The sequence below is a fragment of the Ananas comosus genome, linkage group 15 (assembly GCF_001540865.1).
Source record: "Ananas comosus cultivar F153 linkage group 15, ASM154086v1, whole genome shotgun sequence".
NCBI classification, from domain to species: domain Eukaryota; kingdom Viridiplantae; phylum Streptophyta; class Magnoliopsida; order Poales; family Bromeliaceae; genus Ananas; species Ananas comosus.
In genome coordinates, this window is record NC_033635.1 from 4,339,480 (window position 1) to 4,360,459 (window position 20,980).

At 34.9% G+C, this 20,980-nt stretch overlaps 1 protein-coding gene across 1 annotated transcript; it reads left to right on the forward strand.

Annotated features, from left to right (window-relative positions):
- Positions 17,532-20,760, forward strand: LOC109721680 (vicilin-like seed storage protein At2g18540). The gene is made up of 5 exons (XM_020249403.1): positions 17,532-17,868; positions 18,388-18,575; positions 18,891-18,971; positions 19,084-19,377; positions 19,645-20,760. Exons 1-5 carry the CDS (start codon positions 17,580-17,582, stop codon positions 20,563-20,565), a joined length of 1,773 nt encoding a protein of 590 aa, XP_020104992.1. The 5' UTR covers positions 17,532-17,579; the 3' UTR covers positions 20,566-20,760.

The window sequence follows — 20,980 nt, forward strand, 5'->3', positions numbered from 1 at the left end:
AATAATAACTAGACTTAAGCATTTTGAGCCGGTGGTTTGGATCGAACGAGTTATTGTTACTAGCGAGTCGAATTGTTACACTTATTATAGCAATGATTCTTTTATAAAATATCTGTTCATACAAGGTGTAGAGCTAATATTTGAATTGTTCTTCTAGGTCTATTATAAATTTTTTGAGTAACACAACTATATTAAAAAAAATATTAAATTAAATTATGAGAGTACGAATTAAAATGTTAAAGAGATTCTCTTTTTTTTATTATTCAAGCAGAATATTTAAATTGAAAAGACTTTAATTTATTTGCATTTTAGAACTTGAACACAATAAACTAATAGTAAAATGAAATTTAAAAAAAGCCCACCACCAACCTCATATAACTTATCAAAATAGAAATATAAACAATGTCAAATATGCTTTAAACATTAATTCTGAGAATACGAATCAAATCAAATCGTGCTCAAGAGGTGGGAGCATCCTAGTAATTATATATAAAAAAAAGTTTAAAAAACAATTTAGAGTAAATACTATAATTTGTTACACCAGAAGAAAGTGCTTTTAAAATAATTCGAAGAAAATATCAATCTTAATAATAATTGAGTGATTATGTAGTAATGTATCGCGAGAAAGTTTTAGACGTTGAATATATAATATTAAAATAAAATGTTGTTCTCTAACAGCCTATTTTAAAAAATAATAATAATTTTATGTTGTTTAACATGAGATTAAATTTCAACATTTAACCCTACCGAATTTTTCAGCTTTATTAGTTCCTCCTATTTAATCTAAAATATTATTCTATAATAGTTAAAACTTTTGGAGAATAATTAATGGTCGTTTTACAAGATTTAACATTAGATGAGGAATCAACGAAGTTTAAAGTAAAAGTATTCCTGTACCACAAACAAAAAACTAAAAATATATATATATACAAAAATAGGCAAGTTACATTGTTGGTTTGTAATTTTTATTGGATATTTCAATCTGATTTTCAATTTTCTAATTTTTATATTAGCTCTCTAATACGTACTATTTATTTTAACTATATCTTACCTGTCATAAAAAGCCTGTTAAATTGTACGAAAATTGTGAAGACATGGATAATATTTTATGGTTGTATAAAATAGTATTTCGGTCGAATATGCGAATATTCAGAATACTATTTTATGGAAGTATAAAATTTTAAAGACAAGTGATTATTTCTTTGAGTGTTAAACCAAGATATACTCGGTTTGAATTCGCCATACTAGCTTAGTTTTTTAGTAAAAATATTTAGTGAAGATACCTTAGGTGTAACTTTTCTCTAAATCTAGTTAATGTACAATTTTATTTTATTTTTTTTTGTTTAGAAAATTTACAAAGAGGAAAGAGATTTTTTTGAGAAAAAAAAGAATTGCAGTAATATGTACTAACATGTTCGTCATTCATCAAAATAAGAGCAATGTTATATGTCCACTTCTAAATTAGGTGTATATCTTACATTCTGATCTATTCAAAGACTAATTATTGTTCTCTAGTTTTATAAACATTTTGTTTAGGAATAATTGCATATGGTTTTCTGCAAAAGTATCAAATAGAAAATATATTTCTATAAAACTTAAGTTATTCTATTTATCCTTCCAAAAGTATTTTTGGCTATAAATATATTCTTCTTTTAATAAAATTTAGATAATCATGAGTTAACAAAGCTAATCACTGTTAGCTAAGGAATAAAATGATATTTTTACATTTCATATATATAATTTGTATTTTAATATTGAGTCCTATCATCTTTCTCACTCTCTCCTCTTTACCCACGACGGCAGCAAAACCTACGGCGGCGACGTCGAAGGTGGAGCCTTCAGTCGCGGCAAAGAAGACGTACACCAAATGTGCCACGGTGAAGGCGAGGAGAGAGAGGAAAATAAAGATAGCTTTTTGTAGGGATAGATTTATAAGCAAAATAGTCATTTTACGCATTCACCGTTAAAAAATGAACGGTAAATCAAATGATAGGAACATATATAAACGAATCAGAACTTTTGGAGGGATATATTTGTAAACCAAAGAATTTTTGAAGAAATAAAGTTAATAACTTAAGTTTTGTAAGAATATATTTGTTATTTGATATCTTTCTAGGGACCTATAAGAAATTAACTATTTTTTAAAACTAAATATTTATTTAAATTGTTGTGAATCATAAGATGTAAATAGTGTAAGATTTACCTCTATAAATAGATGCAAACATGATAATTTTCTCAAAATAAACATATTCTTTTTATCCCGAGTGAAAAAATATACTGCATTTCAATAACAAATATATAAGTCAAAAGAGAAAACTATTTCTTGTTAGAGAGATATATAATTAAGAAGCTTTATAAATATAATATAAATGTTTCTAAGTACGACCAAGATCACATGCAACATTGGTTTTGCATTTAATAAGTATATATTGTACCATTTTCCAACTATTAAAATATTATAATTGGAATTCCAAATCTCAAAGCTCAAGCAAATGGACTACTTATTTATGATTGCGTACGTTGGTTTCACTTCTTTTGATGCACAACGAATTCATGTGATGAAACCAGGATTAATTACTCCATTATTCCTTCAACTATTAAACATTTTTTTTTTCTACTTTGGTTATTAATCTTCTTTTACTGCTATTAGATTAAAAATCTTTATATTTTATTTCAAGCTAGTTTCTCACTATTCAAATTCTCATTAATTTTGACGATATAGATTACATTAACTCTAATAAAATCATATCTTTTTATAAACATCACGATAATAATTTAGTAGTTTCTAGCTAATCTCAGCATCAACATGTTTAAGTTTTTGAAAAAACTTAATAGCACGTCCCACTAAACTCTAAAACACTGGTTGTCTTAAAAAAGACAGTAAGTATGCATTGTATATAAGGTCAAAATAGTCGTAGGGGCGGAATTAAAATGGTGGCGGAATTAAAATGATGTGAGATTGGGTTTCAGGGACCTAAGGAAAAAAAAAAGTTTAGGGACCAATGATGTAACTAATTTTAAAGATTAAATATCTTATTTACGAAAAAAAAAAAGGGTTGTGTAGGGTAAAAGTTAGGGACCTTAAGGTGCAATTAACCCTTCTAATATTTATAGTAATCTCTCCTCTTTGACGGGGATTCTCAGATGCTTATCATTTAAAAAAAAGAAAAAAGAAAAAAGAAGGGCAAACGTGCAACCATGAAAGTTCTTTTAATTTTAATTTTTAAAACTTGTTCTAACTTCTACAAGCTAGTTTATACCTTTTTTTTTTTCCTTCACTTTTTTTTTTTTTAATGTAAAATATAAGAGAGGCAATGATACAATCAAAGAGTTCAAAACACCATTAATAAATTTTCATATTAATATATATTTCAAGAAAACTTTATTTACCATCACCCATTCAAAATGCTTTAGAATTTGAGATGTTGGTCCTGTTGAATCTAATTGATGCTGGATAATATATTATTTAAGATTAATTTGGTATTGAGAGCTCTCTAAACTTATTACGTAGAAACAAATTTGAGTGAACGGATATAATAATATGTGACCGTAAATATATAGATATCTCTATTGAATTATGATATATACAATATAATATTGGCCACTTTGCAAAAAAAATCACTAATTTTAGGCTTTTGTAAAAGTGGGTCACCTTTTTCGTTTTTGCAGATTTCATCCGAATTTTTAACAAACTGACCAAAATACCCTTATTACTTTTTCTCTCTCCTCTTCTTTTCTCTCGTTCATTTTTTTTCTCTCGCCGAAAAAAGCAACGGAGGCAGAGGCGGAGGCGAAAACGGTCCGCCTCGCCTCTCACCCTCATGCTCTCGCCCTCGCCCTTGCCCTCGCCCGCGCACCCCCCATCTTCCTCGCCTCCGACCCCACCGAGGCCGGCTGCGACTCTTTTTTTTTTTTNCTCTCCTCTTCTTTTCTCTCGTTCATTTTTTTTCTCTCGCCGAAAAAAGCAACGGAGGCAGAGGCGGAGGCGAAAACGGTCCGCCTCGCCTCTCACCCTCATGCTCTCGCCCTCGCCCTTGCCCTCGCCCGCGCACCCCCCATCTTCCTCGCCTCCGACCCCACCGAGGCCGGCTGCCGACTCTTTTTTAATTTTTTTTCCCTCTCCGACTCTCCTCCACCATCTCTGACATCGACGCCTCTCTTGCCCTTCCCCGCCTTTCTTGTCCTCTCCCTCTCCCTTCTCCTCTGCCGCCTCCGATAACGACGCTTCTTCGCCGACGCCGACACCGACACCGTGGAGGTTGCTGCGGCACTGCAACCTCGAAGCGGGGGGTCCTTAGCGGCGGCGTCGCCGGCGCCGTGACCGTTGGCAGAAATGGGTGACCAAAAAAAATTATAGAAGAAACAAGAAAAAAAAATAAAGATAAAAAATTATAGAAAAAGAAAGTTGAAGATGGAATTGCACAGTTAAAATAAAATTGTACTGTTTTAAAAGAACGTTGCACTATTATGGACATATATTGTACTACTTAAGATATAAACTACAGTTTTAAGATAAAAATTACACTTTTTAAACAAAAATTGCACTCATTGGGAGATATTTACACTATTTTTTCTATTATTGCACTCTTTAGATGTAAATTGCATCCATTAAGATGAAAGTTATACTTTTTAAACGAAAGTTGAACTCTTTGAGAGATATTTATATTGTTCCTCCTCTTATTGCACTCTTTGAGATGTAAACTGCACCCCATTGAGAGATATTTATACTGTTTCTCCTCTTGTTGCACTGTTTCTTTTCTTGTTTTACTATTTTTTCTTTTGTTACACTATTTTTTCTCTTAAACTGTACCCTTTAAGAGGAGAAACAGTGTAATAAGAGGAGAAATAGTGCAACAAGAGGAGAAACAGTATAAATATCTCTTACAGGGATGTAGTTTACATCTCAAAGGGTGCAAGAAGAGGAAAAACAGTGTAAATATCTCTCAAAGAGTGCAACTTTCGTTTAAAGAGTGTAACTTTCATCTTAATGGATTCAGTTTACATCTGAAAAAGTGCAATAATAGGAGAAACAATATAAATATCTCCCAAAGAGTGTAATTTTCGTTTAAAGAATGTAATTTTCATCTTATAATTGTAATTTACATCTTAATAGTGCAACGTTCTTTTAAAACAGTGTAATTTTATTTTAATGGTGCAATTTCATCTCCATCTTTCTTTTTCTATAATCTTTTATCTTTATTTTTTTCTTACTTCATCTATATTTTTTTTTATCACCCGTCTCTTTCAGCGCCGGCGACAACGCCCTAAGAACCCCCCGCTCCGAGGCTGCAGCGCCATAGCGACCTCCACGGTGTCGGCATCGGCGAAGATGTGCCATCGGCAAAGAAGCGTCGTCGTCGAAGGCGGCAAAGGAGGAGGGAGAGGGAGAGGACAAGAAGGACGGGGAAGGGCGAGAGAGGCGTCATTGTCGGAGACGATGGAGGAGAGTCAGAGAGGAAAAAAAAAAAAAAGTTGCAGCGCGGCCTCGGCGGGGTCGGAGGCGAGGAAGGTAGGGGGTGCGCGTGGTGAGGGCGAGGGCGAGGGCGAGGGCGAGGGCGAGGGCGAGAGCATGAGGGTGAGAAGCAAGGTAGGCCATTTCTGCTTAACCGCCTCTGCCTTCGCCTCTTCGGCGAGAGGAAAAAAAAATGAACGAGAGAAAAAAAAAAAAGGAGAGAAAAAGAGGAGAGAGAAAAAGCAATAAAAATATTTTGGTCAGTTTGCTGAAAATCCAGTCCGAATCTACAAAATCGAAAAAATTGGCCCACTTTTACAAAAGCGCAAAACTAGTGGATTTTTTATGGAAATTGGCCTATAATATTACTTGGTATCTAAATATTGTAGGTTGGTTGGTTTATCTTGTTTGATAATGCCCAATTTCTTTTGTTAATAAATATATGAGTTGTACTCATAGATTTAATTATTTTCGTTGAAAGAAAAAAAAAAATGCTAAATTACATAAAACCTTCGAGTTGAGCTAAAATACTCTCAAAAGCACAAAGGGAGTGGTGCTTTTGAGTTTTTAACGATTGGATGGAGAGATGTAGGATTGAGATGATGGTGGTAGGTGGAATAGTGTTTGATCCAAAGGCTATTAGTAACGAAGGAGTAGATCCAAGGGTTAGAAATCTAAAAGCAACAAGGGGTTTGTGCTTCCAAAAGTATTCTAGCTCAATTCGAACACCTCCTTATAAATATTTTTTTTTTTACTTTTTCTTTATAATTTTTAAAAATCTATATTTTACTCACTCAGCATTTCCAGTTGCTACATTTAGTCCCCCTCCATCAAGGTTTCATTACTATTCCGTCTATTTATTATAATTTGTACTAAAAATGCCCTTCAAAATAACATAAATATATTAAAAAATTTATTTTTTCTTATAGAAGAAGGATAATTTGATTGTTTTTTCCTCTTCATTAACGCCATACCCTCCTGAAAATATTTTTGAAATTTTAATTGGGCAAAATATATGTTTTTTAAAGTTCGGGAGGAAAAGTAAAAAAATAGGTATTTACAAGAGAGTTTTCTGTATTTTAGCCTCTAATTCAAGATAATAAGTTTTAGCGAATCAATTTCATTTAAATACTTAAATAAATAAAGGGCAGAATCCAATAATTTTAACAAAGCGAAACTGAGGGAATTAATTAACAAGGATAAGCCGGATGAATTTGACTTAACTTACATATATGATTACATGTGAAAAGCACCATAACATAAAAATATTAGGGTAAACTTTAAATGCCATCCCTGTAGTTTCGTACTTTCTTATTTTAAAACTCTATAATTTAATATGTATGAATTTAGTACCATATAGTTTTATTTTTCTCTTTTCGTCACTCCCTTCATTAACTTTTTGTTAAATCATATACAAAAAATTTTAAATACTCCACCTATAGTTTATCGAATATATACTTTAGTATCTTTTAGTTATAATTTTGTCACTGATTTAACAAAAAAAATTAGTAAAGAGGATAACAAAAGGAGAAAAATAAAATCACAGGATACGAAAGCGATATATTTTAAACCACAGGGTACTAAAGTGAGAAAGTGCGAAACTACAATGGTGGTATTTGAAGATTTTCCAAAATATTAAGAACATAAGAACTAGGTTAGAATGCTATTAATAGCATTAAGTCATTGGTGCGATTAGGTTTTCGACCGTTGAATGAAGCGATGTACGATTAGGATAATAGCGATCCTCTAGGGTTAGAATCGTTAGTTGGTTAAATAGTATGATCTAACGGATGAAAATAATTAAAATGGTAAATTTAACGGTAGAAAATTTGATAACACAAAGTGCTTGGTATTGCAGACAGCATTGTAGCCGGACTCAAGAGCAAAAATCTAGATAGTTATATTGACCGGCATCCCCCATTTCTTTAATTGGTAAATATAAAATTTATAAAATTTAGGTGGCTATTTGTAAACTGCACGCCTAAGAATCAGACTAGAATTAAATTGAAGGATTTGACTAAATAAGAACTGCAAAGTTTTACTATTATGTAGCGTATAAATAAATGCAGTACGATCGTGTGAGAATATAATAAAACACAAATGAGAAGAGGATAAAATCAATTTGAAACATGGATAGAATTAAGCAAGGTGCCAACCAAGTTTTAGAATAGGGTAAAACATGGCCAGTTGTATTACGTACGGTGAGAAAGTTTATTGGAAAAATACTATATTTATTTTCGTACGTAATATTGCATCCCGCATATCGCGATGAATCGATTATGATATATTTTCTGCGATCCGACCGAGAATGCAGAAGCTCACCCCTATATGCTTTTACCTCAACTCTATTTTATCTAATAGTGTTAGATGAGTCTTAATACCAAACTAAGCCTTAGTTTGGTATTGAATACTATTTAACGCTATTAGATAAAATAGACTTAGGGTAAAAGTATATAGGGATATAGTTTTGCGTTCTCGTGTGGGACCGCAGAAAATATATCGTAACCGGTTCATCTCAATATGCGGAACATAATATTATACGAAAATAAACAGAATATTTTTTCATCGTACTTTCTCACCGCACATAACACAATCTTTCCGCAATCCCAAATGATGTCAAGCTATTTTAACTCCTTAATTTAAATAGGACATTTTATTTTACTTTTTAAACTAACCTTTAAAATATTTTAAAAGTTAATATATAATTTTTTTAGCCTAAAAGAACGTTTTGGCTCATTTAATCAGTTTTATTCAGTCGGCTTAGATTTCGAATATAAAAAATTAAAATTTTAAATAAATTTTTTTTAAAAATAATTAAATCGAACTTTACGTACCGAATTAGTTTCGATTGAATTTGATAATTTGGTTTTAGCCGAACAGTGCTCACCGCCACTCACAGCTCAGATGTGGGGAACAAAAGTGAGGCTGCAGGTTAAGCAGCAAAACGCGTGCAAAAGGCTGCTATGCACTTGAACTTCCGCACAGGATTCCACCCACGCGAAATCAGTGACAACTACAAAGGTGCTGCTTTAGGGACGTCAACAGATCGGATTTGTGGCTGATTTTTACAAAATTTGAATTCGAATTCGACTATTAAATTTAAAATTTAAATTCGAATGAGAATTCGACAGCTTTTAAAAATTCATTATCCAAATCCGAATCCGATAAAAAATTTGAAACCCGAACCCCAGCTAAAAAATTCGAATCCGAAATAATTATTTTTCTTTACAATATTTCAAAATATATTACATTGAATCTAAAATTTTAAAATACAAATTCAAATACAATATTAAACTTATATATATATATATATATATGCTAGTACTATACTCTTATGAGTATAGAACTCTTTGTACTAAGAAGTTTTCGGTCGTTGAATGAGGAGATGTGCGGTTATGATGACAGTGATCCCCGATTAAAATGATAATGGTCTCTTAGAATTGAGTAGGTGGTTGGTTGTATAGTACGATCTAACGGATAAAAATGATCAAAAAAATAGATCTAACGGTCGGAAACCTATTTGTACAAAAGGGTTTATACTTATAAAAGTATAATAGCCGAACTCTATATATATATATATATATATATAGAGAGAGAGAGAGAGAGAGAGAGAGAGAGAGAGAGAATTCGGCTACGGTGCTTGTAAGTTTTTAACCGTTAGATCTACGTTTTTTTTATCATTTTCAACCATTAGATTATACAATTCAACCAACAACCCACTCAACCCTACGGGGCCCACATTATCCTATCCGCACATCTCTTAATTCAATGGTAAAAAATTTACAAGCACAAAAAACTCGGTACTTTTAAAAGCATAGGAGTACATATATTATTTATTTATATAATTACCATAGTATATATATTAACATATATTTATAAATAAATACATCAAAATTATATTATATGTTAAATTAATAAGTATGTAATATAATATCTATATTAGTATTTATGTAATACTATATAATAAGAAGAGTTAATTGTATATATAGGTCCCAACAAACATAACAAATTGTAAATATATCCTTACAAATTTTAATTTTCATATTTTGTCTTTGTAAAAGTTCTAATGTTTTTAAATATGTCCTTGCTGTTAGAACGCGTTAGAAAAGTTTAGTTAATCATAAGTTAAATACTTAACTTTGGTTAGCTTATGAGATAACTTGACATTTTTATCTCTTTTATATTATACTATTGTGGCTTTTGGAGAGAGACATATTTGTAATGACAAAATTAAAAATATAAACAGTTCTCTAACGGTAACAAATCAGAGGGATATATTTGAAAATATTAGGACTTTTATATGGACAACATATGAAAGTTAAAATTTGTAGGGATATATTTGTAATGCACTATATTTCTTGTATACATTTAACCCTAATAAAAAAAAAAAATAATATATAATATACTTATTAGAGTAGGGCTACTATACTCTTTAATATAGAGCTCTTTATTCTTGTAAGTTGTTTTCAATGGCAGAGCTTCAAAATTGATAATCTATATTGTTAAATATGATTCAGAACATTTGAAACTTATAAAAAATAAATTTTAAAATTTTTCGCGATTATAATAAAGTCCACCAAGAATGTATAAAATGAATGATCAAAACTAAACGACATTCTAAAAATGGATGATCAAATCTTTCAATTTAAGATCGAAATTATTGATCTTTTATCTAAATAGTGAATAGAATTTTAAATCAAAATTTTAATCTTTTTTTGATTCTTTTACAATGTTAAACTAACAAGTATTCCACACCGGCCATTAAAAGTTATCAATTTTTAGATTTTTTAATTGTACGATAAATGATATAGAAAAATTATAAAATTTAATTTCTAAATGTTTCAATGCTCTAAATTACATTTCTAAAGTTTTATAATAAAAAATGACTAATGAATATAAAGATGATCATATTTATAAGAGTATAGTAATCGGACTCATAGATATTACCGGTCATATATATTAATTTTTATAAAAAATGATTGATTGTAGTAGCATTGTATGTGTGTGTGTGTGTGTGTGTGTGTGTGTGTGTGTGTGTATATATATATATATATATATATATATATAGAATTATGCTACTATACTATCAATAGTACCAAGCCCTTGGTACTATTGAGTTTTCGACCGTTGGATGAAAAGATATGCGGTTAGGATGATAGTGGTCCCCGGTTAAATTGATAGTGGTCCCTTAGGGTTGAGTGGGTGGTTGGTTTAATAGTATAATCTAACGGGTGGAAATGATCAAATGGTAGATCTAACGGTAGAAAACTTCAATAGGTACTAAGGGCTTGGTAACATCGATCAGTATAATAGCCGGATCATAAGACTGCTATATGATATATATATATATACGCGTATATAGTACTATATACTAGTATATACTATATCATATATATATATAAGTATATAATATATATATATAATATATAGAATTATTTTTTTATGCTCCTAACTATCAATAGTACCAAGGCCTTGATACTATTGATGTTTTTTGGCCAGTTGGATGAAAGATGTGGGTCCTTAGATGATAGTGGTCCCTAGGGTGAGTGGGTGGCTTCGTGTTAATAGTATAATCTAACGGATGAAATGATGCACAGGGTGAGATCCTAACGTTAGAAAACCTCTATATACCACAAGGCTTGGTACTCAATCAATAGTATAGAAGTCGAGCTCGTATATATATATATATAGATATATACTTAGAATTATGCTACTATACTATCAATAGTACCAAGCCCTTGATACTATAGTTGGTGGCCGTTGGATGGAAGGATGTGCGGTTAGGATGATAGTAGTCCCGGTTAAATTGAATAGTGATCCCCTAGGTTGAGTGGTGTTTGGTTTAATAGTATAATCTAACGGGTGGAAAATAATCAAAGGGTAGATCTAACAGTAAAAAACTCACAATAGTACCAAGGGCGGTTGATACTATCAATGTATAGTAGCGGACTATATGTATATATATATATATATATATATATATATATATATATTATATATATATAATATATATATATATAATATAGAGGTCCGCTATGGTGCTTGTAAAAGCACAAAACACTTGGTGCTTGAAATTTTTACCGTTAGATCTCTCCCTTTAATCATTTTTATTCGTTGATTATACTTTCAACCAACCACTCACTCAACCCTAGAGAGGCCCACATCATCCTAACCGCACATCCCTTAACCAAGGGCCGCAAACTTACAAGCACCAATGACTTGGTACTTTTAAAAGCATAGGAGCTCAATTATATATATATATAGTTGGGCTGCTGTGCTCTTAAGAGCACAGCAGCCCCCGTGTGTATAAGGCATCCTACCATCCATCTATCTAGATGGATGGTTGAGATGGATTTCCCTTTTAACAAAAAAATCCATTGTTAGATGGGTTAAAAGTTAACAGAACTTTTTCTCTTCTCTTTTTTGTCTTTTCTTTTTCCTTTCCTTGTCTCCTCCCAGACTCTTCCCCCCCTTCTTCTCTCTCTCTCTCTATCCACAGTAAAATGCGCATCTCTTCTTTTCTCCGCCCAATCTCTCTCCCCTCCCTTCCTGTAGAATCGTGGAACTTCTCCGTTCCTTTGAACGTCGCCACCGGAGAAGACCGATTAGCGTTCGCAAAGAGGTAAGCACTCCCTCCCCAAACCGCCTTTCCTAGAATACCCTCTCACCGTGACCCCATGCCCTCCCCTGCCACCCGCATGCGAACCCCGCGGCGGCGCGACCTGCCCGACGACCCCAGCCCGATGCCGCGCCCTCTCACGCGCCGTTGCTAACCCGCGCGGGCGACCCCTGCCGCAGTGACCACCCATTCGCCCCCACACGCCCTGCCGCGGCCCCTGCAGGACCATCCCATCGCCAGCCCGAGCCCCTTGCAGGACCGCCTCCCAAGCCGCGCGACCACCTCCTCCCACAACGGCGCTCCGCGCAGGGGCGACCCTCTGCTACCACTCTCGGACCCCTGGCCTCTGCCCACCGCCTAAAGCCCCCTCCTCGCCCTCGCCCTGCCGCCCGAAGGCCGCGCTGTAAAGAAAAAAAAAGCTGAAGCCCCCACAAGCGCCCCACCAACACAAAATTTTTTTAAAAAAAGTCCTCTCTGTTCATGAGGATAGTAGAAGGAAAAAAAAACTAATTAATTATAATATACTAATATTATAATTACGAAGGAACTTTGGATAGATCGTCCTCATATTGTAATTTTGAGGAAACCTTGGTCCACGTATTGTAATTCTGAGGGAACCATGGATATATGTAGTAACTCATGCCCTAGCCTCTTTGTCGTTTGTTAGAATTTGAAAAACAGACATATATAATGTAGTTTGTTTTTTTCTTTTTTCTACACATTTTCCTTCCATTTAATGTGATTACTTAAGTTTATCAAAATTTGTCTTGCATTGATCATCATAGAAATTCGTTGTTTCATTATTATTTATTGGTTGGTTAATTTATATGCAATATATATATTGTAGATGAAAATTGGCAATTCACTAGAGTCGGATAATCAGTTGGAGATTATGCTCGCTGAAGGCGCCTCTAAAATTGGTTCGACATCTACCATCTTTGGTACTGATAATACTCAAACCACTATTGATACTTTTGACAATGAATAGACAAACTTGTAAAGAGGCTTCCAATATATTTGGTGATAATCTTCCACACTCCGATGAAGAAAGAAGTGAAAGTCATGAAGACAATGAAGATAGTGAAGAATGAAAGTATTAATATTAGTACTTTATTTGATGTTTAATGTACCTTGAATGTTTAATGCATTTGGATGTTCAAATGTAATATTTTACATGTTTAATGTACTTTAGATGTTTGGAATGCTATTTGTAATGCACTTTGGAATGCTATTTGTATTAAATGTGTAATGCACTTTGGAATACTATTTGGAATGCACTTTGGAATGCTATTTGTTTGTATTGTTGATGTTCCATACCATATTTCATACCAAGTCAACTAATAGGCCTACTATTTTGTAGAACATCAAGAAAGTCAAATAAAAAAAAAAAAACACTTATCTATTTCAAGTTTAGTATCGTTTATTTCATTAAAAAAAAAATGAAACTTATAATGCATTCATATGTAGAAGTTACATATGATATTTAGAAATTAAATAAAGTCTTAACAAATAACAAAGAAAGTAGGAACAAAATAAAATACATCTTCTTCTCATAATCCCCTTTATTTGCATTAACTCTTGCCGACAGTTCTTCGAATTTGACTTTCAAAATTTGAATCTCTTCATGCATTTTGTTTACTTTCTCTAACATTTGTTACTTCAAAGATATCTCAGATATAACTTTTGATGCGTGATCTAAAAACTTATCGGTCCTCGAATAATTTGAACTATCAATTTCGGAGATATCTATAGCTTTTAGATCACGCCACATAAAAAAAATCACAGTAATTTTTCGAGATCTTTCCATAGTTCAGACATCCAAAAAATCCTTTTCCTTTGCTCTTAGGTTGTTGTGAAACTCGAATAATAGCAGCTTTATTATAATTGCAACGAACAACTCCACTTTCATAACAGTTTTTTTTGAACCAGCCCATCGCATAGAGCACCTACTCTATGCTATTAATTTATCTGATAACCTGCATTCACATTGCTGTTAATTAGTACATTAAACTAAAAAAACTTACTAATATTAAGTTATTTAGTAAATTTATTTAGTTTTTTTTTTCTTCTTCTTTCTCATAACAGGGGAGACTTTTTTTTTTTATTTTTTTTTGTTGTGAAAGGCTTCAGGTTCTTTTTTTCTTTTTTTTTCTTTTATTTTTCAGGTGTGGCCTTCGGGCGGAGGCGGGGGCGAGGAGGGGCCTTTAGGCGGGTGGCAGAGGCAGGGGTCGCGGGGGGTGGTGGCAGAGTGTCGCGCCCACCGGGTGGGGGGGAGGTGCGTCACGCGCTTGGGGAGCGGTCCCGCAGGCGGCGGGGGGTGGGGTGGGGGGGGGGGGGGGGGGCATGGTGGCGTCGCGGTAGTGGCGCACGCCTAGGGTTCGCGGCGGGGAGGGAGGGGGAGGGGCACGGGTGTGCGGCGGCAGTGGATTAATTGTCTTCTTCGATGGCGGTGTTCAAAGGAACGGAGAAGTTCCACGATTCCACAAGGGAGGGAGAGAGAGAGAGATTGGGGGAGAAAAGAAGAGAAGGAGCATTTTACTGTGGAGAGAGAAGAGAAAGGGGGAGAGAGAGCCTGGGAGGCGACAAAGGAAAGACAAAGGAGAGAGAAAAAGTTCTGTTAACTTTTAACCATTAACAGTGAATTTTCTGTTAAAAGAAAAATCCATCTCAACCATCCATCTAGATAGATGGATGGTGGATGCCTTAATAGCACAGGGACTAAGCACAGCAGCCCAACTCTCTCTCTCTCTCTCTCTCTCTCTCTTCTCTCTCTCTCTCTCTCTCTCTCTCTATATATATATATAATATATATATATAAGGCTAGGGCTACTATCCTATTAATAAGATAGGAGCACTTGTCCTATCAAATTGTTCTTGATGATAGAAATTCCGAATCGATGATCGGAGCCGTTGAAGTTGATCTAGAGTATTTGAAATATCTAAAAACTAAATTTCTAAATTTTAAAAATTATTTACATGGTGATCAAAGAGTGTCGTAAATCGACAGTTTTTGACGGCCTATATGAGCCGTTTGCTTGTTTAACGGTATATAATAATCCAAATTGCTTGATTTTTGATAGAAATTTTTTATAGTATTTAGTAATGTTTGATAACTCTGATTATGAATTTGAAAAAAGTCTAACCTTTTTTAAGGAAGATTATTCATTTATGACCGTTCTTTTTCAACTCTTAAGATGAAACTTGATAATTATTTTAAAATATTACAAAATTTGGTTTCTAAACATTTCTAATTGTGTAAGATAATTTCAACGGTGCCGATTATCAATTTGGAGTGTCGATTATTCAAAACGATTTGAATAGACAATGGTCTCATCCTATTAATAAGATAGTAGCCGGACTACATAATATATATTTTATTTATACTATATGTATATATATATATCATATAGTTATATATATATATTTCTAACTCATTTTTCTCTAACAGTGTTAGATTGATTTGGGTACCAAACGAGTCCTACATAGAATTTAGATTTTATGATAATATATTTTCCACCATTTAGATTCTATATGCAGAAAAAATTAATATCAAATGCGGCTAAAAGTAACTAGTGTTCGATGACTTTATATACAGTAATGCTTTCAATCACTTAGAAATATGAAACAACTAAAATTTGAACTTAAAATTTCGAATATCAATAATTAAATCTTTTAAAGCCAACTATGCTACGTACAATCAGTATTTCTTTTGTTCTTTGATAATATAAAAATGATTATATTTGCCACCGTATTACCAAATTAGGTATTAGCTCGATCGATCCAGCTAAATAAGCCCAGAAGAGCCCACAAACAGTTAAAATCAGGCCCATTCAATCCATTACTATCCATTCGGGCCCATTAATTTATTACCAAACATACTCTTAAAATAATTTTGCACGAATCTCAAAGCACCTGCTTGAATTTCATAATTTGTCACACCGCATGGATCTTGAGGCACGATGAACGGTGGAGATAGAAATGTATCAAGGAAATTACTTTGTGACACCTCGATTAATATTTTGTACAAGCCACTGAATAGTAAATTTATCAATAGAATAAAATGCACGGGAAATAAAATATTTTTTATTTCTGAAATATATTTCGCTATATGAAAAAGATGCTGAATGTACTACCATATTATAAAAGAGATTTTTTTTTTTTCTTTCTATTACCTCAAGCTTTTAAATTGGATTCAAATCCTATAATAGAATAGTATACTCTGTTCATATTTCTCTTACAATCCGATATTTTTTTTGTTATTTTTCATTCAACCATGTTTCAACCACATTCAGTTCTCAACTACTTTCATCCAAACATTTCAGTCCGATTTTATCTAATTTCGAATCCATTATTTTCAGTTTTATTGGAGCCATGACACATACTTGGCCAAAATTTTATTCGAACTCAAATTCTACGGGACATATATATCCGATACGGAAAGAATATGATTTTTAATATAAATATAAAAAATAAAAATTCGACGGATTTGGATTCATGATGAATTTTGTCCCAACTGCTAACTCAAATTGATTTTACGTTAAATAATATAAACGAATATTAACTTGATAGTGTATTTTAACTTATATTTTGATAATTTAGATTTTAATATAGGTTAAATTATAGAAAACTCTCCTATCAATATCTGCTTTTTTTTACTTTCCTCCCCGTCATTCAAAAATCTATATTTTGTTCCCTTATAAAATAAAAAATGTTTACTTTGATCCCACCGTCAGTGTTCTGATAGAGTTTAGTTTATATCATATTTTTTATACTCAAAATATCTCTGAAACCTTCATCCTTCCGCATCGACCTCGGTCGCGCCGCCTCGCCTTCCGTCGCCTCGTCCTCGCCCACCTCTCTGTCCATGCCCACACACACGCCCTTGTCCGCCTCTGCCACCTCACCCTCCTCCTTGCCCATCTCTCCGTCCACGCCCACCCCGAAAAAAATGAGGGCAATTTAATTATTTTGTCACAGAATATTTCCTGTAAATATTTTTTATTTTATAAAAGAGTAAAGTGTAGATTTTTTTATGATATGAGAGGAAAGTGAAAAAATAGGTATTGACAGAAATTTTTTTTATAATTTAACTTTAAATATAATATATTTTGAAAAAAATAATTTTTTCAGATTCGAATTTGAATTTTAGATTCGAATTCGGGTTTAAAAAAAAAATTTGCTTGGAATCCAACCAATCGACACACCTACGCTCGGAAGAGCTAAAAAAAACAAAAAGGCTGCAGTGTATAGTACGTGGCAGCAACGCACCAGGTGCACGCAAGACACAGCACCAGCCACGCAGGACCCGCTCCCTCTCGAAGCAGTCGAACGTTCCCCGTGCACCTTCCGCGGCCCCACCATGCAACGTGGCGCCCATGCACGGCCCCCTTTCTCCACGTCGCTTCTCCCCATCGCGTTATTATAACCCCCTCACACACTACTCATCCCCCCGCACACTACACTACCGTAGAAGAAGAAGAAGAAGAAGAAGAAGAAGAAGAAGGTCCAATGGTGGCGAAGAAAGCGCTTCTTGGGGCCGCAGTGGTGCTGCTGCTGTGGGCGTTCTGCTCCGCTGCTGCTGCCGGTGGGGAAAAGCGCTTCGCCTCGAGATTCCGGCCGCTTGTGACGAAGGAGAGCAGGACGAGGGTGGTGGAGACGGAGTCCGGGACGATCACTGCCGTCGATGTGCGTGATGGCTGCGCGGGAGCTTACCATCTCCAGTTCATCACCTTGGAGCCCAGCTCACTCTTCCTCCCTGTGCTTCTGCACAGCGACATGGTGTTCTACGTCCACACAGGTATTGTGTAAAACGATTCCTTGAGCACCATATATAGTCGGACTCTACATGTGTGTACAACTATTATGCTTTCGAAAGTATAAAAGAGTTGTGTTTCTGACTTTTTGATCCGTGGATCAAGAATTATAGTGTTTCCTAAAATTTAGTGGTTCTCCTGAAAAATAAATTCTATATATATATATATATATATATATATATATATATATATATCTATATAAAGAGGTAATTGTAGTGGCGTGTTCCTTTTTTTTTTCCAAGTAATTTCATGGGTTGCTGTTCAATATTTTATATGTAAATTTTTGTACTTTTCCATTGTACTTTAGGTAAAAATTATATTTAGATAAATGCATGTGGTGCAGAGTAAGTAACTGATCAGAACAAAAATTTAATGTGGAGATGTTCTTCATGCAATTTGATGATGGAATCAAATGATTTTCCTCCTCTTTTTTTTTTGAAATGTTGAAAGTTTCATGGTTATTGATATTGTAATGATAAAATTCTCAATTTGTGGTTGTTTAGGGCGAGGGAGGGTGAGTTATTTACAAGAAGATTACAAACATGGCACCCAATCCATTGACGTGAAGCACGGCGATGTTTATAGGCTCGAGCAGGGAAGTGTTTTCTATGTGGAAAGCAACCCTTCTCCGACAAGGGAGAAGCTGAGGATCCATGCCGTTTTTAACGCCATGAACATCGAAAACACTGCGGTTTGACCTTCTGATCTGTCTTGAACATGCATGCATGCTTGATGTTTACATGTACCTTTGCTTTCCCAAATTGTTTCCTAGCATTGAATTTTTTAAAAAATTGTGGAACTTATCTGAACTACGATGAATTTTGAAAGAACTATTTATCTCTTTTGATTCAACTAAATAATGTTTCAATGATTCGATTAAAAGAAATAAACGAAGCGGGTAGGTAGCGTGCTACCTTTCTTTAAAAGAAAAAAAGAAAAGAGATATGCCAAGTGCATGGCACAACACTTGATTGTGTAACCTACAAAGCATGTTTAATTCATGCAGGAGCCATTTTTTGGAGCTTACTCAAATATATGTGACTTAGTTCGAGGCTTTGATGAACAAGTCTTGGAGATGGGTTTTGGGGTATGTAACATGCTAGAACGACTCCTCAAACCACATAAATTGATTTTTCAAACATGTTTATTTACTGATATTAATTTTGTATAATCCCTTGCATGTTTGATGAATATATTAGGTTTCGAAAGAAGTCATACAGGGCATCATATCGGCCGAGAGGCCTCCTTCTATTGTTCCCTACAGTCAGAATGAGACGGAGAAGCCGAGTTGGAAGGAAGGGATAATTGAAGCTCTCCTCGGAGTTAGAGGTCCGAGAGATCTCCCGAACAAGAAGAAAACCAAGACATTCAACTTCTTTTCTGGCAAGCCGGACGTCGAGAACTGTTACGGATGGAGCACTGCCGTGACCAATAAAGGCCTTAAAGCTTTGAAGGGCTCAAACCTTGGCGCATTCATGGTGAACCTAACAACGGTTAGTCCGCGCAATCTTATTACTTTTGTGGCTCAATACCTGCAGTTATTTTGCATATTAAGTCTATTTTTGAGTTGTTCTCAATTAGATTAAGATTAATCATCGGGGTGATCGATATAGCATCATAGCTTTGTATTAGAGTTTACTAGAGTTTGAGTTCACACACATACATTAAACCCTTAAACCTAAACTCTCGAATTAACAGGGAAAAATTAATTTCATTTGAATTTTCTTGTGCTAAAACTTACGAGGCATTCACAATTTTAGGGTGCTATGATGGGGCCTCATTGGAATCCTAAGGCGACGGAGATTGCTATAGTGATCCACGGGCACGGAATGGTGCAAGTTGTTTGCCCTTCAAACCCATCTGGTCAGAGTAACAAGTCTTGCGAGTGTAAGAACACAGCCTTTAGGGTGAAAGAAGGGGATGTGTTCATTGTGCCGAGGTTCCATCCCATGACTCAGATATCCTTCAACAATGATTCATTCGTCTTCGTGGGTTTCAGCACCAACGTAGGGCAGAACCATCCGCAGTTCTTGGCGGGGAAGAGGTCGGCTCTTCAAGTCATCAACAAGGAGATCTTGGCAATGTCGTTCAATGCTCCGAATTCGACCTTAGTCGAGGAGCTACTGGCTTCTCAGCGTGAGTCCATCATTTTGAGTTGTACGTCGTGCGCGGAGGATTTGGCGAAGCGAACGGAATCGGAGGAGGCGAGGGAGAGGGAGGAAGAGGAGGCTAGGAAGCGCAAGGAAGAGGAGGCGAGGAAGCGAGAGGAAGAGGAGGCGAGGAAGCGCGAGGAAGAGGAGGCTAGGAGGAGAGAGGAAGAGGAGGCGAGGAAGCGCGAGGAAGAGGAGGCTAGGAGGAGAGAGGAAGAAGCAGCTCGACGAAGAGAGGAGGAAGAGGAGGCAAAGAGGAGGGAGGAAGAGGAGGCGAAGAGGCGGGAGGAGGAAGAAGCACGGCGGAGGGAGGAAGAGGAGGCGGCGAGGAGGAGAGAGGAGGAAGAGGAGGAGGCGCGAGGAAGGGAAGAGGGGCAAAGTGAGAGGGAGAGAGAGGGCGAAGAAGAACCTCGTCGACGGAGGCGAGAGGAAGAGGAAGGAGGAGGTGGAGAAGCTCCATGGGAGGAGGGAGGGGAGGGGGAAGTGGTGAGACGCAGCAAAGTTGCAGCAAAGAAACTGTACAAGGGTTGAGCAGTAAAAAGCGTTTGCTGGAACGAGAATAATGGCTTTTCTAATATGTTCTTGGGGGCCAACTTTGTGAAAAATTTGTGGCTTTTGTTCTTGTCTGAGTTGTTCGAGTATTTTTGTGGTTTTTGTTCTACTTTATGTTGAGTACTTTTTACGTTGGAGTTTAAAATTTACTAGTGTACTAGTTTTGTTGTTTGAGCAATAGATTTCATGCATAGTAGTTGTTAGATTAAAGTTACTGAAGTACTGCTATTAAAAAAAAAAAAAAAAAAAAAACCCGATAAAAGGGTTATGAAAATATTGATATATTCTTTTTTTACGTGTACGTATTTTTAGCTTGGCACAATTAAACATAGTTTTGGGGAGAAATATAAGAGTGGTGCAGCCCCAATAAATAAATATAGATGGAAAAACCACT

What these genes read in the sequence shown, in the direction of transcription:
- LOC109721680 (XM_020249403.1), top strand. Translation starts at nt 17,580, where the DNA reads ATGGTGGCGAAGAAAGCGCTTCTTGGGGCCGCAGTGGTGCTGCTGCTG. An exon ending in GGTGTTCTACGTCCACACAG is followed by an intron (nt 17,869 to 18,387) that starts GTATTGTGTAAA and finishes GTGGTTGTTTAG; the next exon opens with GGCGAGGGAGGGTGAGTTAT. An exon ending in TGAACATCGAAAACACTGCG is followed by an intron (nt 18,576 to 18,890) that starts GTTTGACCTTCT and finishes TAATTCATGCAG; the next exon opens with GAGCCATTTTTTGGAGCTTA.